General features: G+C 40.2%; 1 protein-coding gene across 10 annotated transcripts in view; it reads left to right on the top strand.

Moving 5' to 3' along the window:
* Window positions 1-21,511, top strand: part of TNRC6C (trinucleotide repeat containing adaptor 6C) — a 113,077-nt gene that overhangs the window by 35,676 nt on the left and 55,890 nt on the right. For all 10 annotated transcript variants that reach the window (XM_033139444.1, XM_033139443.1, XM_033139440.1 and 7 more), the window contains one exon: window positions 17,061-17,393. In XM_033139444.1, coding sequence (XP_032995335.1) covers window positions 17,061-17,393 — 333 coding nt within the window. The remainder of the gene's footprint in view (window positions 1-17,060; window positions 17,394-21,511) is intronic.

Raw genomic sequence — 21,511 nt, 5'->3', positions numbered from 1 at the left:
TTTATACAGCAGTTGAGAAATCTAAAAACTGCTGGATCTGCATTCCTAGTGTTCCTGAATAATTTAAATGCTGCTTCCCATATATGTCATTAATGTATGATGGCCCTGCAGACATAAAATTCTGTTAGGCTTCAGCTGAATTAATGAAGAGCTCTCCTGATACTGTATCATTCCAAGTTTTCAGTACTGAGCAGTAGAATGTTGTGTGTGTGTGTGTGTGTGTGTGTGTGTGTGTTTTAAAAAAGAAAAGTGTACTAACCAGCAGAGAATGTTAGCCTAGCCTTATTAGTGAGCCAAAGGAAACATTTTATGGTTCTGGACCATGTTCTAACATGCAAGAACTATGGGCATTAACAAAATGAACATATTCTTCTTTGATGTTAAAAAAAGGTAACACATAGATGAAGATGTTCCTATCTAGAAACATTTTTTTCTGTAAATATTTTTTATTTGCTTTTCTGTTGCAATTCAGCATTAATACATAAACTATTACATTAAAAAAGAAATAACAAGAATGCATCTTTTCATATACTTCCCTTCCCCTCCTTCCATAGTTTCCTATCTATTCCCTGCCTATCCACTTCTTCCGCTTCTTCCCCATCTTCTAAATTTTTCTCTCTCCCTCTCCTTATCTCATGTTATAACTTAATGCTACTGAGTTATTTAGAAAGATATTATTTTGAAGTTTTTAAAGAGCAGAAGCATCATGAAACAATATGTGTTTTCTATTTAGTAGATGAGTTACAGGCTATAATGGTATTTGAGTATTCTATTGTCTATTATCCTTTTTTCCAAATATTTTTATTAGTTTCCCAATATTACCCTAACTATACAGTTTATACAAATACCAATTAATTCAAAATTAATACAATCTAATTATATAATCCTTTATGGGTATCAACATAACATGGATAGAGAGCGGAGCTGAATGCACTGGTCTCACCTCTACCTCCTCTACTGCTCCCCCATTTTCCACATTGGGGGCATCTCTGTAAAAGAGAAGCCTTCTGACCATGCATAGATTGTAGGGCTGGGCATGGATCCCCCAATCCAATTTGTGGCCCTGAGGTGTAAATCCAGTCTGGCCTGATTTGGTCCTGTTCCAGCCCGTTTGGAATCCAGATTGCAATCTGGAAATCTTATTGACTAGTGTCATGAAACCAAATGGCTATATAAAAATATATGTATATATTCACATAGGTGTCTGAACGTTGGAGACATGGTAGCTCCTACAGATGGGATAATCCCTGCCAAAGTACAGATGGGTAGCTCTAGGACTAGCTGGCTTTAAAATTAGCTTTTTTTTTCAAAAATAGATTAAAATACAACAACAGGGGCTGCTCTGGGATTTCCATCAAAATTTTGAAAATGTTTGAGGTTTTTTCTTAGTAATAATAGAAAACAAACAGAAGCTGAACAAATGTCATCTCACTCCCCCATACACTTCTGAAAAGATAGAACTTAGAGAGTGTTGGGTAGAATGATAGCATTCTAGACTAGCCCTGCAGCTCCTATTAAGCAAAGCCCTGTGATTGGAGAGTGTTGGGTGGTGTGAGATCATTCTCCCCCTCTCCCCACCTTGGCATATTCCTTATAGGGTGTTGTAATTAATAATTGCAACAGTTTGAAGCTGGTATGTTTGACTTTCTGAGCTACAGATGAGCACAAATTCGGGACAACTTGATCTGTTTTGATTTGTAGCTGATGGAGGCAGGGCACAAATTGACCAATTCAACCTGATTCAATTCAGAACGTAGCTGAATCCAATGTTCAGACCTCATACATTGTCCTCATGAACTGGAACCCTGTACAATCTCTTCATGAATTTTCTGTTCCATCACCTGTGATAGACCAGTTATTTTTTTTACAGATTTCTTCAGAATCCTCTGAAAATTGAATTGCTTTGGCTGACATTAAAACATTGTCCATACTCTATAACATATTATAGCAGGTAATACATACCTATGTCCTTACCTTCTGCTTCTTGGTGCAAAGACGTGTGACATGTTTAATATAGTACACCATGTATTCTTTACCACGAACAATACAATTGCAGAGTTGTGTATAAGGTGCAGAATTCTCAGCATCCTGAGAAGTTCAGCTTTTGTTTGGTCTGTAAAGCAAACCTTTAGGTATTTTGGTTTTGTTGGTAGGTTTGAATATGTGAGCATGTTTGGCAGTGGAGGCACTGCTTAATTGCTCTACATAAAGTCTTGCCTTTCCCCATAGCCATCACATCTATGACAGCACAACTCCTTGCTAATTGGGTATGTTTAGCATGGAGAAAAGCGAATTAAGAGGTGATATATTAGTCGTCTTCATATGATAGTCATATTTGAGAGCTGTCACATAGATAATGGAGTAATTCATTTCTGTTGTTCCAGAAGGTAGGACCTGATCCTATGGGTTCAAATTACATGAAAGAAGATTTAGACTACATATTAGGAAAAAGTGTTCTGACATTGCAAGCTTCTTGACAGTAGAACTGATTGCCTTGAAAGGTGGTGGACTTGTCTAACAGAGGTTTCTAATCAGAAGCTAGATGGCTACCTATTGGGGCTGGCCTGTCCATGAGGCAAGCCTTTAGTAGCAGGATCCACAGGGAGTGCAGATTCAGCCTCTGAGGAATGCATCGCCCACTGCTACCGCTGTGTTGCTAGCAGCAACTGCAGCACACTACTTGGAGGCCAGATCTGTCTTCTCCTCAGCAACCCCACTCCCAATGATGCCTCCACAGCGGCCTCTCAATGAATATGAGGCACTGCTGGTCTCCTCCCATCCCTATGGAGGAAATGGCAGGGTCTCCTGGGATCTGCACCCACCTTTAATTCAGTTCAGCCACAGGGTAAGGTTGATTTGATCCCTCCCGCTTGTTCCCGATATCTTCATTATTTTCTTCTTCCTTGGCCAGAGGGGTGGGCACCATTTTGTGGTCCATCTCAGGTGCCAAAATGCCTTAGGCTGACCCTGCTACCTATTGGGGATGCTCCAGTAGTAGATTTCCTGATTGGCATGGAGTTGGGGTAGATCAGAGGTGAGGAATCTGTGGCCATCCAGAATTTAGTGGACTACAACTTTCATCGTGGTTGATCATTGGCCATGTTGACTGGCCAATGGAAGTTGGGAGTTTAAAAACTTCTGGAGGGCCGAAAGTTTCCCATCCCTGGGCTAGATGATCTTTGAAGTCCCTTCCAATCACATGATTCTCACAGCAGATGGTAAACATGGAGCAATCTTGGAACCCGGCTGCTTCACAGAAAGTCCCCCTCTTTCTCCATACCTAGTCTGTTAGATTTAGAGCAGTTTCATAGAATCATAGAATTGTAGAGGGACCACAAGGGTCATCTAGTCCAACCCCCTGCAATGCAGTAATCTATTGTCCAATGTGGGGCTTGAACCCACAACCCTGAGATTATGAGTTTGTATGGGTATTATGGAAATTCACTGTTCTTTTGAATTAAAAACATTTAAAAAGACGATCCTGTAATTTTAGGAGCAGTGTGTATGTATTGGAAATAAGCAAAGAATTGCTGTTGAAACAACCAGAAAGAAAATGTGAAGTGAAATATAGCAAAGTACCTATTTTGACTAATCTTTGATTTTATTGCTATCTTCATGTTTGGCTTCACCATGGAATGTGTCCCTTAGTAGAGTTTGAGACTGAAAAATGTACCAGACACCTTGATGCTGAGAAGCCTAATCTTGTGTTGCTTCTGAAGTGGTGCTGAAAAGTTTGAGACTTAATACTTGTATGTTATCATCATACATGTGGAACTGGGCCAGCTTTGGTTCTAACCTGCCAATTCTACATGTCAGGATCATGTTGTGCCGGCCTGGAATGAGGTGCTGTGACAGGAGTGTCAAAGATGCCACCATTGTGTCGTTACCTTTTGCTGGCTTAGATTTCTGGCCTTTTATATCTCTTTGAATAAACTCAATTCCAGATGCATGCCCACTGACACAGATGATTGCTCTGCTGATGGCAGAGCAGAATGCTGATCTTGGCAATGAATACAACAGCACTTGGGTGTCCTCTGCCCCCGCTGTGGCTCTACAGACTGCTGCAGTACAAGGAAGCTGATGTAGTTCAAGTGATACGGCAGAAGACTGGAATGATACTTGGCTTGAGCTAGGACCGATCACATTTACTATTTTTAAATTACAAATGAAACATTTTTTAAAATGTTGCCATTATGGTGATACTTTCAGTCACTACTGTACTTTTTGTTCCTTTTTTTGCTGCCACTATAGCAAAATTATGCTTGGCAGGTTTCAGCTGAAATGAGTATTTTGTGATGCATTTGTTTCCTCCTGTTCAGATACACAATTTCTTACAGCTTGCTGGGATTATTTAGACCCAGTTTATAGACAGAATGTAGGGTTGGGAGTGATGGTCTTGGTTTAGTTCCTTGGATATTTTTTTTACTTGTAACCCACTCATGTAAAGAAGATGCTTGGGGAATGCAGACAACTAATTGTGTGAGTTAGCGCAGATAGCAAAATGTCTACAGATGAAATCAGAATCTTTACTGGTTGAGGTTGATTTCCAGCCCTCAATTCCACATACAGAAGTTGATGTTACTGATAGTTGAGCCTTGCTTCAACATAAGATTATTATGTTGATTATTGAATCAGCATAGATTATCCACTGTACCTGAAGACTTAAGTGGGCAGCACTGTGGAGCTGGCCTCCAGCAGTAGCTTCATTACAACTTACCATGGTGGGAAAACTGGACCGACTTGGTTTCCACAGCTGTTCTGGGGTACCTTGCTGCTGCCCCACTCCCACAGCATTTGGGGAAACAGCAGTGTTGGGAGGCTAGCTCCATATTGCTGCCTTGCTCTGGCAACCACTGTCTGACAGTGGTTTGCTACCATTGGGACACTGGTTCAGGAGGGTGGGAAGGATGGGAATGGCTGCCTCACTTTGCCTTAAAAAGGCAGCTTTCCAGCCTTTACTGAAGAAACCAATGCTACTAACCTGCTTTGGGGCAAAATTGTCAGAATGGCTTCTAGTTTGCCAGATGCTGCTAGGAGACATACCTGATAAGGATGACGCCTCGTACTGGACTCACCTTTTCCCGTGGGTGAGCCTTACATCATATTCAGTATTGGGGAACCCCAGCTCTAATTTTCATCACTGCATTTTTACCAGTTTCTGCACTCATTTTTCTGCAATAAAAGCTTCGATATGGGAGATCAAAGTGGAGAATGGAGCAAACTGTAGCCTAGAGGTGCTTAAGAGGAGGCCTCTGCCAAATTCACGATTGCAAGGAAAGGAGCTAAATAACATTTGACTCACACAGTGCTTTGTTTAGAGTCTGTCTGTCCCTGTACATCAGCATTCTGAAGGGCTGTATTAAGGATAGGTACCCATTTTCTATAAGGACAGTTATTGATGAGGCAATAGGAAACTTAGTATCAGGACAGCTAAGCTAGTTAACAAAGAAAGAAATAGATAAGTTCTGTTTCCAGATAGCAACCCTGGTTCCATATGTTCTACCAAGATTCAATATAGATGGTATGATAGCAGCATCTCCAGGGATCCCGCAGAGATGCAGAAATAATGGATTTTTAAAAGCCCAGTTTTAAGAGAGGCTGTTAATGTAGAAAAGTATACGTAAAAGCAGAATGTTTGAAGCTCTCAAAATTAAAGTGCAACACATTAAATGCTATTCTTAGTGTACTTGTATTTATATGCTTGAGGGAGGATAAGCAAGTCAGATTCAAGTGAAAATGTGTAATTTGTACTGAGTGATAGGAAATGCTCTCTCTGAAAAATGTGATTTGTGACTCATTCATTGTAGAACCTATAAGATACCATGGCTTCCTCATAAAACGTTGGTATCCCACTGATGGTTTTAAATTCTTTCTGGATGACATATTTTCAAGCAGCTTCTCTAGCACAAAAATTAGGAATTAATTTGTCTGAATCAAAAGCTGCTGAATAGATGGCAAATAAATTTCACTGTTTTATAATAGCCATTTAGGATGGGTAGTTATCTACCAACTTCATTTGATGATCATATGTCTTGGTGTGCGCTTTCAGAATAAATTATGCTTCACACCTTGAGGCCCATTAAAAAGGTATTCAGATGAGAACAGGCTAAACTGATGTGTTGTCCCTCTGATTTAAGACCCACAGATAGAAAAGACTGTGAGTCTGTGAGTGGAACTGAACTGGAAAGACATTCTGCATACAAATTCTTATGTAGGAAAGAGAGGATCCCTCTTAGGGGTTATGCTAAAATCTTCACCAGTAGTTCTTTGTTAGGATATTTGTCTCTCTGGCCTCTGTAGGTGCAGGTTAAAACACGAATGTTCATCAGGGGGCAACCTCTACTAAGCCCAGGTGGACATGCAAATGGCAAATTGCATAACTGAACTAATTTGTTGGAAATATTTACCCATAGAAGAGCTTGTCACAGTTAAGCACAAGGGCTAAAAACAGATGTGTAAATGTGGCATTTGGAATTCTTCCTCATGAATAAGTAAATACATGAATTTAAGTAACTTTTTGTAAATTTACCCCAAAGAGTACTTTTTAGTAAAATCTTGTTTGAAAGCATTTAAAAGTCCGTTTACTAGTATAAATTTTCCTGGATTTTATGTCTTATGTCATGTGTAACGTTACTTTTGTAATGTAAAACTTGTAAAGGCAACAATCTAAATGGAAAGTCAGGGATGTTTGGTCTCCCCCCCACCTCTGCCCCCTCCCCAGCATCCTAATAGAATATGGTACACAAGCAACAGCAAGCAAACCTAGATGGTTATATCAAAATGCTCTTAGTATCCAGTCTATATCTAAATGAATGTTTAAACAAAAGAGTTTGGTTGATATCATCTTCTAAATCTTGAAACCAGTGGAATTGTCTTCATGCTATATGCTTAGGACTGGGGTGTTAATCTTGAATCTATAAATCAGAACAGCCTTAGTGTCTTTTAGTGGTGCTATTTTAGAGAAAGAGATGTGAAGATTGTAACTAAAATCTTTAAAGCAGCAGGTTTGAGAAAAAATTACAAACCTTGTTCATTTTTTTAAAAGCACCACTTAGAGCAAAACATCATTTTACACATGATTTGGAATTTTCTGTGTGTAGAAAGACATAGCAGAGAACTACCTACATAAACATTCCTTATGTAACATTGGTGATACCTTCACTTTTACCAGCAGATGTCACTGTTGTCAAACTTGAGAGTTTAGTAGACAAAGGAAGTAATTTTCTCAATAAAAATTCACCATCTGAAAGTGGAATGGGGGGCAAAATAAGCATTTCCATTATAAAACTGTTTTCTTGTCCTTAAAAACAGAATTTACTAAAAAGCAGAACATTTTAACCTTTCTGCTTTAGTTCCTGTGTTTCAGCTGAACTGGGTAAGATCTTTTCTTTGTATCTGGCTTCAATGGGGGTACCTCTTTGTGGGTATGATTACCTTATTGGTGTTATTTAAAGGGTGTTTCCTGTTTCCTGTTCCTGTTTTGAGGTTGCTTTAACAACTTCTTTCTCTATACACTATACACAGTTTTGGACACGAAGGAAGTGGCTTCATTAAGAACCGGGGGGGGGGGAGGAGGAGAAAATGGGGGGGGGAATTGCCCATTTGATTGGCTGGATGAATAGCTCTGATTTATGGGATCCATCTGTTTCCTGTAATGAATTCATAAACCCATCAAACAATGACCCAAACCAATTACGGGTGGGGGGGAAATACGTTGGCATGCTATGTTTTATGCAGTACGGCACTTGCATTGTATAATCAAAAATTCTTCTCACATACAGCACTTTGTAATGGAGCTGCTGTGTTTAATGGAAGCTGTAAATAAATCCTGTCACAGCAGTGGCCAAGAATGCATTGCTGGGTTTAACTGTTCCTATTCCAGAATACTCTCTTGTGTTGCACCTCTCTTTTCTCCTGCCGATGAAGAAATGCAAGGGGATTTTGTGTGTGCTTGGAAGGGGTTGGGTTCCTTTATTTTAGGAGTGGAAGAGAGCATAGTACAGAATTTGATCTGATGATACTGAAAGTCTAAAACAGTGAGAAATCAACACTATGGGGATTAAGCAGTTTTTGTCACTTCTGTATGCATTCCTTCCTTCTGTTGTAGAAATGTGCTTAAAAGCTTTTGTAGTAATTGAAATCTGGGTGACTGATCCCATTCATTGCATTAATAAAATCCATATACAATTTCTTAATGCTTTTGTGTAGAGTTGGGATTCCTCTGAGATTGTAATCATTAAAAAGCATATGTAAGTAATTATTGGATTTGTTTCTCTAAAATTGGATTAGGAAGTTAGATACCATTAAGTATGGTGTGATTATTAGCAGCAAGCAATTTGTTTAGAATGTGGAAAGCTTTTGTGCTATATTACAAATAGATAACTATCATAAAAATACAAGGTAGTATTGGTTTTGTCTCTTAAAATCCACGTTTGAGCTCTCTTTGTATCAGAGTTAATTCCTGCTCTGTTTATTTTGAAAATGAAATAATCTGCAGTTCTTGAATGTTGTTTAGAAACCAAAATACTGTAGTGCATGAAATCCTGTCATTTAGAAATGAACAATGCAGTGCTCAAAAGTGGGCTGATCTTCTCAATGGCATCATGATGACACTAGACTAGATTTATTTTCTGTATCTCAAGGAGCTGTTTAAACGACAACAGCAAAGGCAATATATTACCTTCAGGTGAAAGGGTAGACAGGCAGCCTCTTGTGTAACTGGCAAGATCTTTTTGTAGATTGGCAGATTGGCCCTTGGGGCTGATTAACTGTGTGGTGCATAGCATTCTAGTGTTCTAGTCAGCCTCTACTGACCACAGCCGCTGCCATGCCATGTTGTATCATTCTATAAAGTTTGCTAGATATATGTGTGAGAGTGCTTGTGCATTCTGAAGAAAGCCCTCCCTTCCAAAATGTACCATTTAGATCAAGAAAGGTGCTCTCTAACAATTGACAGTTTATGAGTCAGTCACTGGATCTGCTACAGTAAAGAAAGCTTTAGCACAGTGTTTTTCAACCTTTTTTGGGCAAAGGCACACTTGTTTCATGAAAAAAATCACGAGGCACACCACCATTAGAAAATGTTAAAAAAATTAACTCTGTGCCTATATTGACTATATATAAAGTAATTTTTCAATTTTTCCCACGGCACACCAGGCAACATCTCGCGGCACACTAGTGTGCCGCGGAACAGTGGTTGAAAAACACTGCTTTAGCAAAGCTAATGCATTCACTCAAAGCAGCAGGCACTTTCCCACAATGCTGTAGGAAATCTGCACGGCTACTTAGCTGGTGGTGAGGGCTGTTATAAAATTGCATGTAAAGGATTTTATTTTAGTATGTGTTACAACTTGATGCTTTGTTGCTTTAAAATACCTTATGCAAATCATTGAAATGCTTGATACCCAAAGCAGCAGGATCATTTGGAAGCAAGCCATTTGTGATGTGCAAGGTTTTACTTTATCTTGGTGATGTAGCTGAATGCCCCTCTTCGAAATTCTATAATCAAGTGAACCTTATTTTTGGCAGAAATACTTTATTATTATTAAGTGGTTTCCTGCCTTTTAATGAACTTGAAAGCGGGCTGTTTTTGTGTGAGGATACATTCAGAACACTTTTATAGTTTATTGAAAAATATCAGCTCTCATAAATATTTTTAGGACATTAATTCTAAGTTAGTAGACTGATTACCTTCTTATTTCTAACTAGTGCTGTCAACTGATTAGTTTTTCAAATCATTTTATAGCTTTTAACTGATTGATTATATTTAAATACATTTGCATATTTTAAAACTCTACTGCTCATGCCCTTTAAGAGGCTCTTAAAGAAATGGCACAATCTAATCTTAAGGTTGAAATGTGGGATTTTTGTATTACATATTTCATTGTTTAATAGGCTAGAAACCTTTTTGGTATTTGCTTCTCCACCAAATACGTCTTTGCAATAGCCCGCCAGAAGCAAAGTAGCACAGAAGAAAAACACAAGGTCAACCGCTATCAGTGTTTCAGAAGATCCAGGTTTAAAAGATGTATTGACATTGAATTCCTTTCCATGCCAACTCATTAGTTTCTGTTTCATATGGCTAGGGGAAAAGTTATAATTATTACATTGTTAAAAACAGTCTATTACCCTTTGGTTGAAAAGGAAACATGTTCCTTTCCATAGAGTTGGATGCACATGTAGAGATCTGATGTGTTAGTGTTGCCTGTATAACATTGAATCCTTCAAGAGTCTTAATAATAAAGGCTCTTAATTGAAGTGTCAATGACTCTATTGTTAGGCCAGTGAAACACAATTTATAGATCACTTGCAGAAATAAACAAGGAACACTTGTCTTTCCACTCTGATTCATTTTACCACTTTGCAATTATCTGAGGCCTTATTAAGAAAATTAGTAAAGAGCAACTGGCATGTTTCTCATCTTTCTTTTTCATGGTCTCTCTGTGCAGTCACACATGGGGTTTCTGTACCTGTGTATAGCTTAGCTCGTTTGGAATATCTCTCAAGCTAGGGTAGATTTTTGGCACATGCCAAGTCCCTACTGTCTATGTTCATATCTTCCTGCTCACTTCTCTTCTCTTTCAGTTGTCACACTGGTAGTGTGCCAGGAGAACAGCTCTGTGTTAGAGTTCTTTCTGTGACGTTGTGTGTGTGTGTGTGTGTGTGTGTGTGTGTGTGTGAATTTTCATTTGACTTTTTTGGAGTTGTCCTTTGCTGCTCATTTGGGCCTAAGGCTCAACAAGTGAGCTACTTTGCAGGTGTTTGTCTTGTGGGAGGAGACTCGCTGAAACTGATGGGCATGACCTCTTTCTTCTTTGTTGGTTGAATCCTACAATATAAATACCTTCAGCATTGGCAGACTTCCATCAACCAGGCAAGAAAAAACTGAGTTAATTTGAATTTGATTTCTAAGCAGACATTGTAAACTTGAAATATTATCTAATTTGAACCTATGCCAGGAAAAGGTTACTATCTTAAAAACCAAAACCAAAAATCTTTTGCCAAATGCATATAATCCAGGAGAGCAAGTCCTACCCCTCCCAAATCTGGGCAATGTTTTGGAGAGTACACCCCCCATACATTCACATAGCTAATGATGACCTTGGTAAATTAAATAGCATCTTGCAAGAATCATTGGGCTGGTGGGGTGGGAGAGGTTATTTCCAGAGAGCTGAGTTGGTGGGGCCCCTTCCTCAAGCCCCCTGTGGTATCAAACCATGTTTCTAACTGGAATTGAAATAGCTACCGCAAAAGGTTTCTTGTTGGTGTTTATTTCTTAAGCCCTCTGCAAAAAGGCAACTAAAGTACTATATCAACTACTGGTTTAACCCCCCCCCCCCACCATCACCACCACCACAAGCACAGCTAGGCAGCTCATCAGAAGAAAGAATGTTTAGATTGAAATTTTGGGTACAGGTAAGTACTAACCAGTTTAGACTTCTAAAAAGCAGAATAGCTTATGGAAATTGGAAGACCTTCCTCACTTGCTGCATAATGCAATTCACTACAGACCGTGCAGAATCTCTTTGAGTTGAAGCCCTGTCCTTCCAAGCAGTAATACTCCTTTACAAGACTGGCTTGAAATTCATTTCCTGAGGGACTGCAGTCTATTTAATTCATACTATACTTTGTAAGTGTATTCCTTAAAGGTCACCTGGAGTAGCAGAGTCTACCACCAAGCTGCTAAATGTATTTCAGCAGGGCTGTCTTTAGCAGATGCAGCGCCGGGGTGCAAATATCCGCCCAGCGCCCCAAAATTACCACAGATAGTGTTGGGGTGGCTGTAGCTTCGCCCTGCCAGCCAGGGGGGGGGCAACTCTCCCCCATGCCACTGCAGGAGAGTGATGCCCGCAGAGGCTTGGGAGTGAACTTGTGCTCCTCCCAAGCCTCTGCTGGAGGAGAGCACAGCTTCCCTCCCAAGCCTCCTTGGAAGGAGAACGATCCCCACAGAGGCTTGGGAGGCAAGCTGCACACCCACCAGCCTTATGGTTGGCAGGGCGCAGCTGGCGGGTGTGCAGGGAAAGGGGAGGCCGCACAGTTCCCCCACTTGCTGGGGTGCCCCTGAGAGGCTGGTGCCCTGGTGCAAAGCACCACTAAGCCCTATGGGAAAGATGGCTCTGTATTTAAGCAAAACAAAATACTTTGAAGGCATACCAGATATTTTGTAAAGCAGAAGGACTTTTGCTGCAAAAGCTCATCAGCTCGTAACATCATCAAGCAAGTGTTGAGTGTGGTTTAAGCTGTATTTGAAGTGGCACATATCTACTTTATAGAGAAGCATGTCTAAAAGGCATGTGCAGTGCCCTTTTGAACATAAGACTAAACTGTTGTTTGGATTAAGCAAATGAGTCTCAGACTTGTGTACTCCCACCTCCCCTGTTCTGCCGTTATTGAAACTATGGCTAGTTTAAACCACTGCTATTTTTCTAGAAAAAGAGGTGCTGGAACTCATCATGAATGCCTTCCTTGTTCTCTTATAATGGAAATGGCATCCACCTGAGAGGTGCCAGAACTGAGTTCTGTTTGGAAAAAAAAGCCCTGGTTAAAACTATGATTAATTTAAACAAGCCAGGATGAATCCTTGGTATATGATCCTGGCTTCTTCACTAACTAGAATTCCCTCAAGTTCCCAAGTAATAAGGAACTTTGGTTCGTTTGAAACTGGAAGCAGATACACCTGCTCTCCTCCTTACAGCTGCCCCAGACAGGAGGATGGGGTGTAAGTGAGCATGAGTTTTAGCAATATGTCCCATCTTGTCCTGATCCTGTGATGAAGCCCACAGGGTAGGGTGAGTCTCTTGTTACGGTACCAAGGAAACTTCCTAGTGAACAACTTGCTTCAGGAAGGCTTAGAAGTGAACTGAAGCCTTTTGAACTTCTGCCTCTAAGCCCCTTCTCATAGGTTCCATCTGCTTTTGGAAAACTGGAGTCTCTGAAAGGGCCCAAGTTCTGACCTAAATACCTTGCACCTCATGGCCTCCCTCCTTGTGTGCTGTCTGTGCTGTGGACTGGTGAGGTGGTGTGGGAAGCACTTATTTTCTCAGATCTGGGGAAAGGTCAGAACCTGGCTCTTGGGATCCTGAAACTGTGAGAACTGGCTCAGCAGGTTTTTCCCTGCCGGCCTTGGATGCAGTAGTCTTCTGACCATCAACATCAGGCTCAGATCCAGGAACCTTAGCCAGTGACATTGTAACGTCTAATTTGGGGTCCTGGTCACTGCTGGACTCGGGGGTCATATCTCCAAGCCATATAATTGTTTAGCATAATGTCCAAACTGGCCCTTTGAATGAGAATTAACAGGGGAGTGGTTGTCTTGAATAGTTTTTAAGACTGCTTTTAATTTTCTGCTTTTAAAAAACTTTCATTTTCTGCTTTTAAAAAACTTTCATTTTCTGCTTTTAAAAAACTAATGGGAGCTACCGGTATGTGCACAGTGTTGATGAGAAACCGAATTGTTTATTCTTCAGTTTTGTCTTAATTTTAAAAGGAACATTTAGCTTCTAATATTATCCTCCAAATCCATTTGCTATTTAATCTTCCTTTCCATTGTGCATTTTTTGTTTTGATTTGTTTTGAGGCTGCCTCTGTACAAATAAAAAATATTACTGCTTTTATCCTTTACCATATCTAGGTTCTTTGTGGAGCCCATTGGCTTTTCTCAGTTGTCATTGTGCTTTTCTACTTAACCATAGTAGTGCCTCTAGATTTTCTCCTGTAGAACAATCAGACAGCAACTTCTGCAAAGTCTGCCTTAGATCAGTGCTTGGAATTGGTGGATTTCCCAAGGCCATATTTTTATTTGAATAGCACTCTGTGCTCTTTCAGCCATTCTGATAACTCATGTGAGCTGCCAGTTGCATTGTGTCACTAGCACCCCCTCCCTGCTAGACTCCCAATTGCTCTGCTCCAGAGAATCAGGCGCAGACCAAGTGAGTTTGGCCTCATTACTTCAGGCAAGATTAGCATGTGTGACATGTTTGATAGAAATCTGGAGGGCAGGTCTGAGGCACACATCATGACTGGGATGTGCGCATGTGGCTGATATAAATAAGTGAATAGGTCTGAATAAGAAAAGCCAGACAACAAAGATTTAGCATGATGATACAGTACTCACCTCTGAATTAGTCCTGCTACAATTTTGGTTTCCTGTCTCAAAACCCTGCATAGAGATCTACAATTTCTAATATCTTTCCTGTATAAACACTAGTCTTTCACTGTGTGTGAAATGGATACATGCAATGTCTTCTGTTTAAAAGCCTAAAGAAGTGCTGTCTCCTGTGAACAAATGGCTTTCACCAAAGAGAAGGTTGTAACCTGAGAAATTGTACAAGGAAAAGGTTTGTTTTTGTTTAGAGTAATTGGGGAGTAAAAGCCTGGGAGCTTACAATGGTAATGTAATGGTTTAATGCATAATAGTTGTAGAACAACTGGATGTGTTCATTATGTGGCGAATGGTTGAGTGAAGGAGAAAATAGTGCAGACTTAAACATGCAGTTATTAAACATGAGAAGTTCATTCAAATGCTAAGAGTAGTCTATAGTGCAGTTGTAGGCATGTCTACTCTTGTGTAAGCTTCACTGAGTTCAGTGGGACTTACTCTCAGGGAGGTGCACATAGGGGTGCAGTCCTAAAGAATGGATAGATTTTTTGAATTGCGGTTTAAGCCACCATGTCAGCATTTCACATTCAATGCAATCTTATCATGTTGGTCTCCCTTTCAGATTTTATTAAAGCCAGGAAGGGTGTACACTGGAAAATCTGAAATTCCCAAATGCAGTCTATCCTGTCAGAATGTGAGAGATTTTGACCAAACATATATTAATATGAAAAAAAAAACTTTGGTTTGGTGTGTTTGTATGTACACACACATGCATGCACATGAAAGGGCAGCTCCTTCTGTGCCTGGCTGACAGATACTGACAGTGCAACCCACAAAGGACTTAAGCTGGTTAAGCCAGGTGGGCTTTTGGGACCACAAAATGGAAACTATTAGAATTTGCAGCTTGAGAGCCTAGCTGTCAACAACACACACTTATCTCCATCATATTATGGTTTCCTGTACAACAGTAGTGGGGAATCTGTGGCCCTCCATATTTTATAGAATCATAGAGTCATAGAACTGTAGAGTTGGAAGGGACCACAAGGGCCATCTAGTCCAACCTCCTACACTGCAGTAATCTTTTTTGCCCATTGTGGGGCTTCAACCCATGACCCTGAGATCAAGAGTCCCATGCTCTACCGACTGAGCTATTCCAGCTCGACTCCAACTCCTGTTAGCCCTAGTCAGCATGCCTAGTGGTCAGGGATAGTGGGAATTGTATTCCAGCAACATCTGGAGGGCCACAGGTTCTCCACCGCTGTGGTACAGGATGAGCATACTGGAAGTTAGAAATGGGGAAAAAGAAGTGTTGTAGAAAAGGTGAGATGGCAACAGAGCAAAGTTGCACATCAAATTTGCACTAACATTTTGGACTACTATCTCTGGGTAACATTCTTAGCTGTAACTTTAAAAAAGAAACTCATTTCTAATAGATCAGATTAGGTAGGAAATAGAAAATTCTGTGAAGATGTATTAAGATGTCTGTATTTAAATGGTACAAAACATTTGCATTTGGCAATGTAACTAATGTAGTAAAACTAGCTAATTTCCTCCCCAAAGTCCTTTTAGTAAACACCCACACACATTCTGCTTTAATAGGATCACATTGCTTAAAATTTTCCAGGAGCCTGACTCTGGCAGCAAATACTGCTGCATCAGCTGGTTAATGGTACAGTTGTGGATAAAAAAGTCATGTTATACTTTCCCATCAATTACTTTGTGATTTCCTCTATCTCTAGATATTGACCTTAGCAGGTTACGGGGGGTGGGGATTAATACAGTACAAGCATTTCTCTGTTTGATACTTCATTGTTCTTGGATAATGTTACTACAATGGGGATCTAGCTCTGGTTTCATTCCAATTAAAAACCCAGGAAATGTTTCTAGTTTTGAGCAGCTGCAGAGGTTTAAACAAAGTCAGTATTTCATCTGTATTCCCAGAGTATACATTCCTGGGCTGTGTTAAATGTACTGTATATGTAGTGCAGCACATTGACTTTGAGCTTTACAAATGAAGTTGAAAAGAATGTAAAACACAAGGGCTGCTGTGAATTTTGTAGAATACTTAAGCTCATTTTTATTCTGCAATTGTTCAGAGAAGCAGGGTATGAAGGAATGGCATCTCTTTTGTACCTATGTAACAGCAGCTGATTTATAAGATAAGAGGTGAAGTTTGACATTTATGAGAAGGCACAAATTAAGTCTTCATTGTGATTTGTTAAGAAGATATTGAGATTATTCTAACAACTTGGTACCTAGGCCTGCCTGAACATTTGTGACCTAGTGTATAAACTATACCAAAATATGATTTGCTGACTTTTATCTGTGTGAACTGTTACTATGCTGTATGAAGTTTTTCTAAGCTATCGTAACATAAGGTGTTCTGTGTGAGTGCTCAGAAACCTCAGTTGGTTCAAAATGCATATAATACGGGACATATATTATTTCATTTGTGATGGTTATTGATTTGTTTCCAGGTCCAATGCAAAGTACTGGTTTTGACTTCTAAATCTCTCAATAATCTGCCTCATCCTAGATGTGCCTGGCCTTCCACTTAAATCAGCATTTGAAGCCTTGCTTTGCATTCCTTCATATGCAGAAAGCAGGTGGGCATATGAGACAGGGCCTTTTTAGTTGTGGAGCCATGATTAGGGAATGACATGATAATGGATTAGGGACCTGTTTCTAAAATTATTTAAACGCATGTCAATTATGATCCCTTCATACTTCATAATCAGTTGATGTTGCCAATAAATATTTTTGTACAAAAATGATTGCATTTAAATGTACCGTGTGTTGGTTTTGTATAACACATACTTTGGGGGGAAACTACTTAGTTTCTATTTAAAACAAGTGTACAAAGGTGGACTGAGATCTACTTTCAGTTAAGCTGTCTTTTAAAAAGAATGTTGTTTACTTCTTTCGCCCAATAAATGTGTTCTTAATTTTTCATTTTCAACAGTGCCAGAACCTATTAAGACCAGTTTAAGCCAGCCCCAACCTGCCGGTACCAGTACCAGTACTTCCACCAGCACTATTACTAACAATAGCAATGGCAAGCGTGCATCTGCCAATGGGCAGCAGCCAGCTGCATCCCGATACCTGCCTCGTGAGGTGCCTCCACGCTTCCGCCAACAAGAACAGAAGCAGCTCTTAAAAAGAGGCCAGCCTCTGCCTACTGGAACTCTGATCAGCACGAGCCCAGCGCAAGGTACTGGACAAGCAGGAGCAAGTCCTCCTCCACAGCCAGGAGTAGGTGGACATCACCACCCCAGTAAAACTCAGACCCCAACAGGTAAGGATTTATGCTGGAAAATGCATTGCATGAAGAGAACCTGTTCAGATTCTCAATTAAATAGTTAACCTTTAACTCAGAATTGCCTTTCTCCCATTCAGAACATAGTGGTCATTTAGAGGGGAAGACTTTGTTCTGTTCTCTGGTCGCAGGAGCACATTCACCTAGAAAGTATGTGCGAGCAGTGTAGAAATGAGACTTAATTCTTCAGAAACACTAAAATAAAGCCATATTGGTAGCTTATTAAGCAGTAGTCACATGCTGTTTCTGTACCAAATGTTGCCTGTTTCAACACCGCTGATCTCTGCTTACCATACTCTAGTTGAGAACATTGCCCATGCATGCTTCCCTGAGAGGTTAGAACATAAATGTAAGAAACTAAAAGTCTTGAAACCAAGTTAGCAAGAAGCAGCTTATAATTGTAAAGCTTTCCTACAGGCAACAGCTAGGACTAATTGATTGAAACAGTGGTTGTTGTCAGCTAAGTTCTACTGTGAGTAAACCCGCTGAAATTACTAAACCCATGTCTGTCAATTTCAGTGGGTCTACTTTTATTAGAACTTAGTTGGATGCAACCTTGTGAAATCATATGTATCTAAAAATGGTGTACAAAATGGAAGGTGGATCTCCATAAGGAGACAAGACAATTCATGGGAAGAGAGCATTCCTTTAACCAAAACCTTCACAGCCTGATGCTTGTATATCTTGAATGGACCAAGTGATGATTGCTGATCAGCTCCTTCTGAGTCCGTACAACTTGAAGTATATTTTGGCTTAAATAATTGTTATGTTTGCTTCCTTGATACCCCATTCTGAGTAGACGTTGAAACATATTGTGATTGAATCTACTTGTACTGAGATAGGCAGATCCTATAAGCTAAGGTGTATCCTGTATATATATATGGGAACCCCAAACAGTTAATCTGTAACTTAAAGGGAGGCACACACCTTTGAAGAGACTTGCCTGTTCGCTTTATTTTGTTAATTGGTAGATTGATTTACTATGTTTTATCAGAGCTGCATCCTTGCTACAGTGTTCAGAAGCTATAAGTGTGTCCTAAAAGCCACGAGGCAATGTTGCCTCCTCAGTGGACTTTGGCTTCATGCTAGGTTACATGTGTATAATTTTAAGGTTTGTTCTGACGTAGCCGTAATGTGGATAATCTTAAAATATTCACTGTTACAATAACAACAATATTTTTCTTCATAGTTATTTGTAGCCCACATAGCAAAACATAATGCAACATTTAATCTTGCTTCATGCTTGGTTGACTTCAGGTATTCCTTTCAAATCTTCAGTTCTCATAATACAAGGCTGTCATGGGGAAAATATATAACATGCACTCAAGTAATGCTTCATAATACTGTATTTCTCATTAACCAATCTTCAGAAACGTTTGCAATTACACATCCCTTCTAAACTCTCTGTATCTTCTGCTTAGTCACAAATATCTGTCTTGCTCCTCTAACCTCTGTGCAGCAGCTTCTTGCCCACTTGCTTGGATCCACTCCCATCTGTTTCTCCTTGTTGCATTTCATCTCTGCTTTGAGTTAACTGGACATCCAGGCAAGCAAGAAATATCAGCCCCCCTCCTGCCTATTTTCAGCAATTCCAATGCAGTTACAGCTCACCGCCTATTGAGAAATCTTAAATTTTGACTGTTTATGGAAAGGGTGGGGAACCTTCCATAAACTCTTTATGAAAGGGGTGGCCGTCCAGATGTTGGGCTACAACTCCTATCATCCATGACTGGCTGGCTGAGGCAGAGGAAAGTTGGAGTTCAGCAACATCTGGAGGGTCACAGGTCCCCCACTCTTAGTTTATGACATATGTAGATATGATGCAAAAATTTCATACTGCCAGCTGTTCTCATGCACAACCCAATTTGAGGAAAGCTGTCTGCAGAATTTGTCCATGAATGCATGAAGCTGTCTTACATCAAAGCTACATACACACTATACCTTTGAAGCACATTTCTTCCCTCCAAGAATTCTGGGCAGTATAGCTTGTTAAGTGTTGCTGAGAATCATAACTATGTGAGGGGTAAAATACAATGCCCAGAATTATCTGAAGGGAAAGAATGTGCTTCAGAGTTGCTTGAAAGGTATAGTATGTGTGCAGTCATAATCAAATCATTGTTTCATCTGGTTCTGCTTTGTCTGTTCCGACTGGCAGTGACTTTCTAGTGTTTCAGACAGGTCTCTTTCTCAGCAATACCTGAACATGCCAGGTATTGAACCGGGGCTTTCTGTGCAAGATGAGCCCTGTTGTATCTGACCAAAAGGCCATTTAGTTTTTTGTTCTAAATACTTCCTATTCTAACAGCTGCCAGCCATTTGTGAAGTTTGCAAGCAGGACCTACGTGGGCCTACCTCCGGACTGAGGTAGAGGAACGGGAAAAACATATCCCTCTTCCCTTTTTAAGAAGCTGCTGTTTATGCATTGCAATAACAGGCAGGCAGGCAGGTGGATGGATAGATAGATAGATAGATAGATACAGTGTACTTTCCACACCTTTGATATCCAGCAACTGGTATCCAAAGGCATATGGTTTCTGATTGTGGAGGTAGTATGCAGCCATCATGGCTGGTAGACATTGATAGTTTTGTTTTTCAACAGCCTCCCTGACCGAACTGGCTGAGGTTGTCGTGTTGGAGGAACCCAGAGAGGTGGTTTGGGTGACTTCAGCATGCACAGTGAGGATTCCTTATGTTCAGCTCGGGAGGTCAGGGCAACCATAGGCCTGTTTCAGATAGTCATTGGTCCAAGGCACAGAACAGGGCATAATCTTGATTTAGTCTTCACTTCATGTGAGGAGAGGGGTGGTCTGGAAATAAAGGATGGTGAATATCACTCCATTATCATGGTCAGACCACTTCTTTGTGAGATTTGGACTTGCAAGGACAATTCTCCCCTGCAAGGGTGAGGAACCAGTTAGGATGGTCCACCTGCTGGAGACTGATGGAATCTGAAAGATTCCTGACTGCTGTGGGGTTTTTTCAGTGGATAGAACAGGTGATCATGTCCAGGCCCTAATTTCGTTATGGAATGGTGAGACACAACTGCTCTTGAAGGCCCTTTGCAGTGCTGTGGAGCCCACTTCGTTTCTTGATATACTGAGAAAGTGTGGTTGATGAAATGGGCTGAGATAGGGTTGGAGCATAAGTGGCAGTGAGCCACCCTATCTCTGTATTGGTTTGAATAAAATAATTTATATAGAATGTTGACACAATTTATTTCTCAAAATCTGAGTTTGAAGTTATTGTTTGTTTAAGTCAGCTGAAAAATTCAGCAGCTGTTACTTTAAGAAACCATTAGAGTTGGCAACTGTTCCTGCTATAAATGCATGATACGATATTGTAGCAGGATGAGCTAGTCCTGTGAGAGTTAATGGGCTTTAGGCCAGCTTATATCATAGCTGAGAAGAATTACTTGTGGATCTCAGAATATATTCCTTCCCAATAATAGCCTGAGAAAAGATGAGGCTAAAAGGGGTCTACCAAAGCTGACCCAGGCAGTATGAATGAAATGCAAGGCTTATTTGGAGTAAGTAAATGGAAGGAGGCATTCTCTCGTAAGCAGGAGTTCAAGATACACTGAGTGCAAATCTTTCCAATCCCTTATCCAAAAACAAATGGATAAATGCTTCAGGTGTATTTTTAAAAATCCATTTTATTGATTATTGTGATTTTTCGGGGCAGTGCTGAAGTCTAACTCAAAATTCTGTGTCCTCTGAAACACATTCATTGGGATCAGACTGTGGTTCTTCAGATGTGAGGAGGAAAGCATTCATGAACAGCAGGATGGAGCCTGAGCAGTAAAATCAAAACCAAAAAACAGTTTCAAGGGCTAAATCGTGGTGAGGTTTGAGTCTAATTGAGCCCTGATTCCCATTTTTCTTTCATATGTCTACCTTAATACGCTTAACAGTGATAGAAAAATTGGCCGGCACTTGATTATTGTTTGTAGCAGTTTAAGAATCTTTGTAAGCACAAAGTGCCAACATTCTTCAGTCTTAAGCTGGTAAAATAATCTTTTCTAGGTATGCTGAATGCTGAAACATTCCTTAAATTTTTAACATTCCTTTGTTTGTTTTTCTCAAAGGTGTGAAGTCCTA

This window comes from Lacerta agilis, chromosome 2 (genome assembly GCF_009819535.1).
Source record: "Lacerta agilis isolate rLacAgi1 chromosome 2, rLacAgi1.pri, whole genome shotgun sequence".
NCBI classification, from domain to species: Eukaryota; Metazoa; Chordata; class Lepidosauria; order Squamata; family Lacertidae; genus Lacerta; species Lacerta agilis.
Note: the sequence above shows the minus strand (reverse complement) of the source record. Positions and strands in the feature narration are given on the sequence as shown.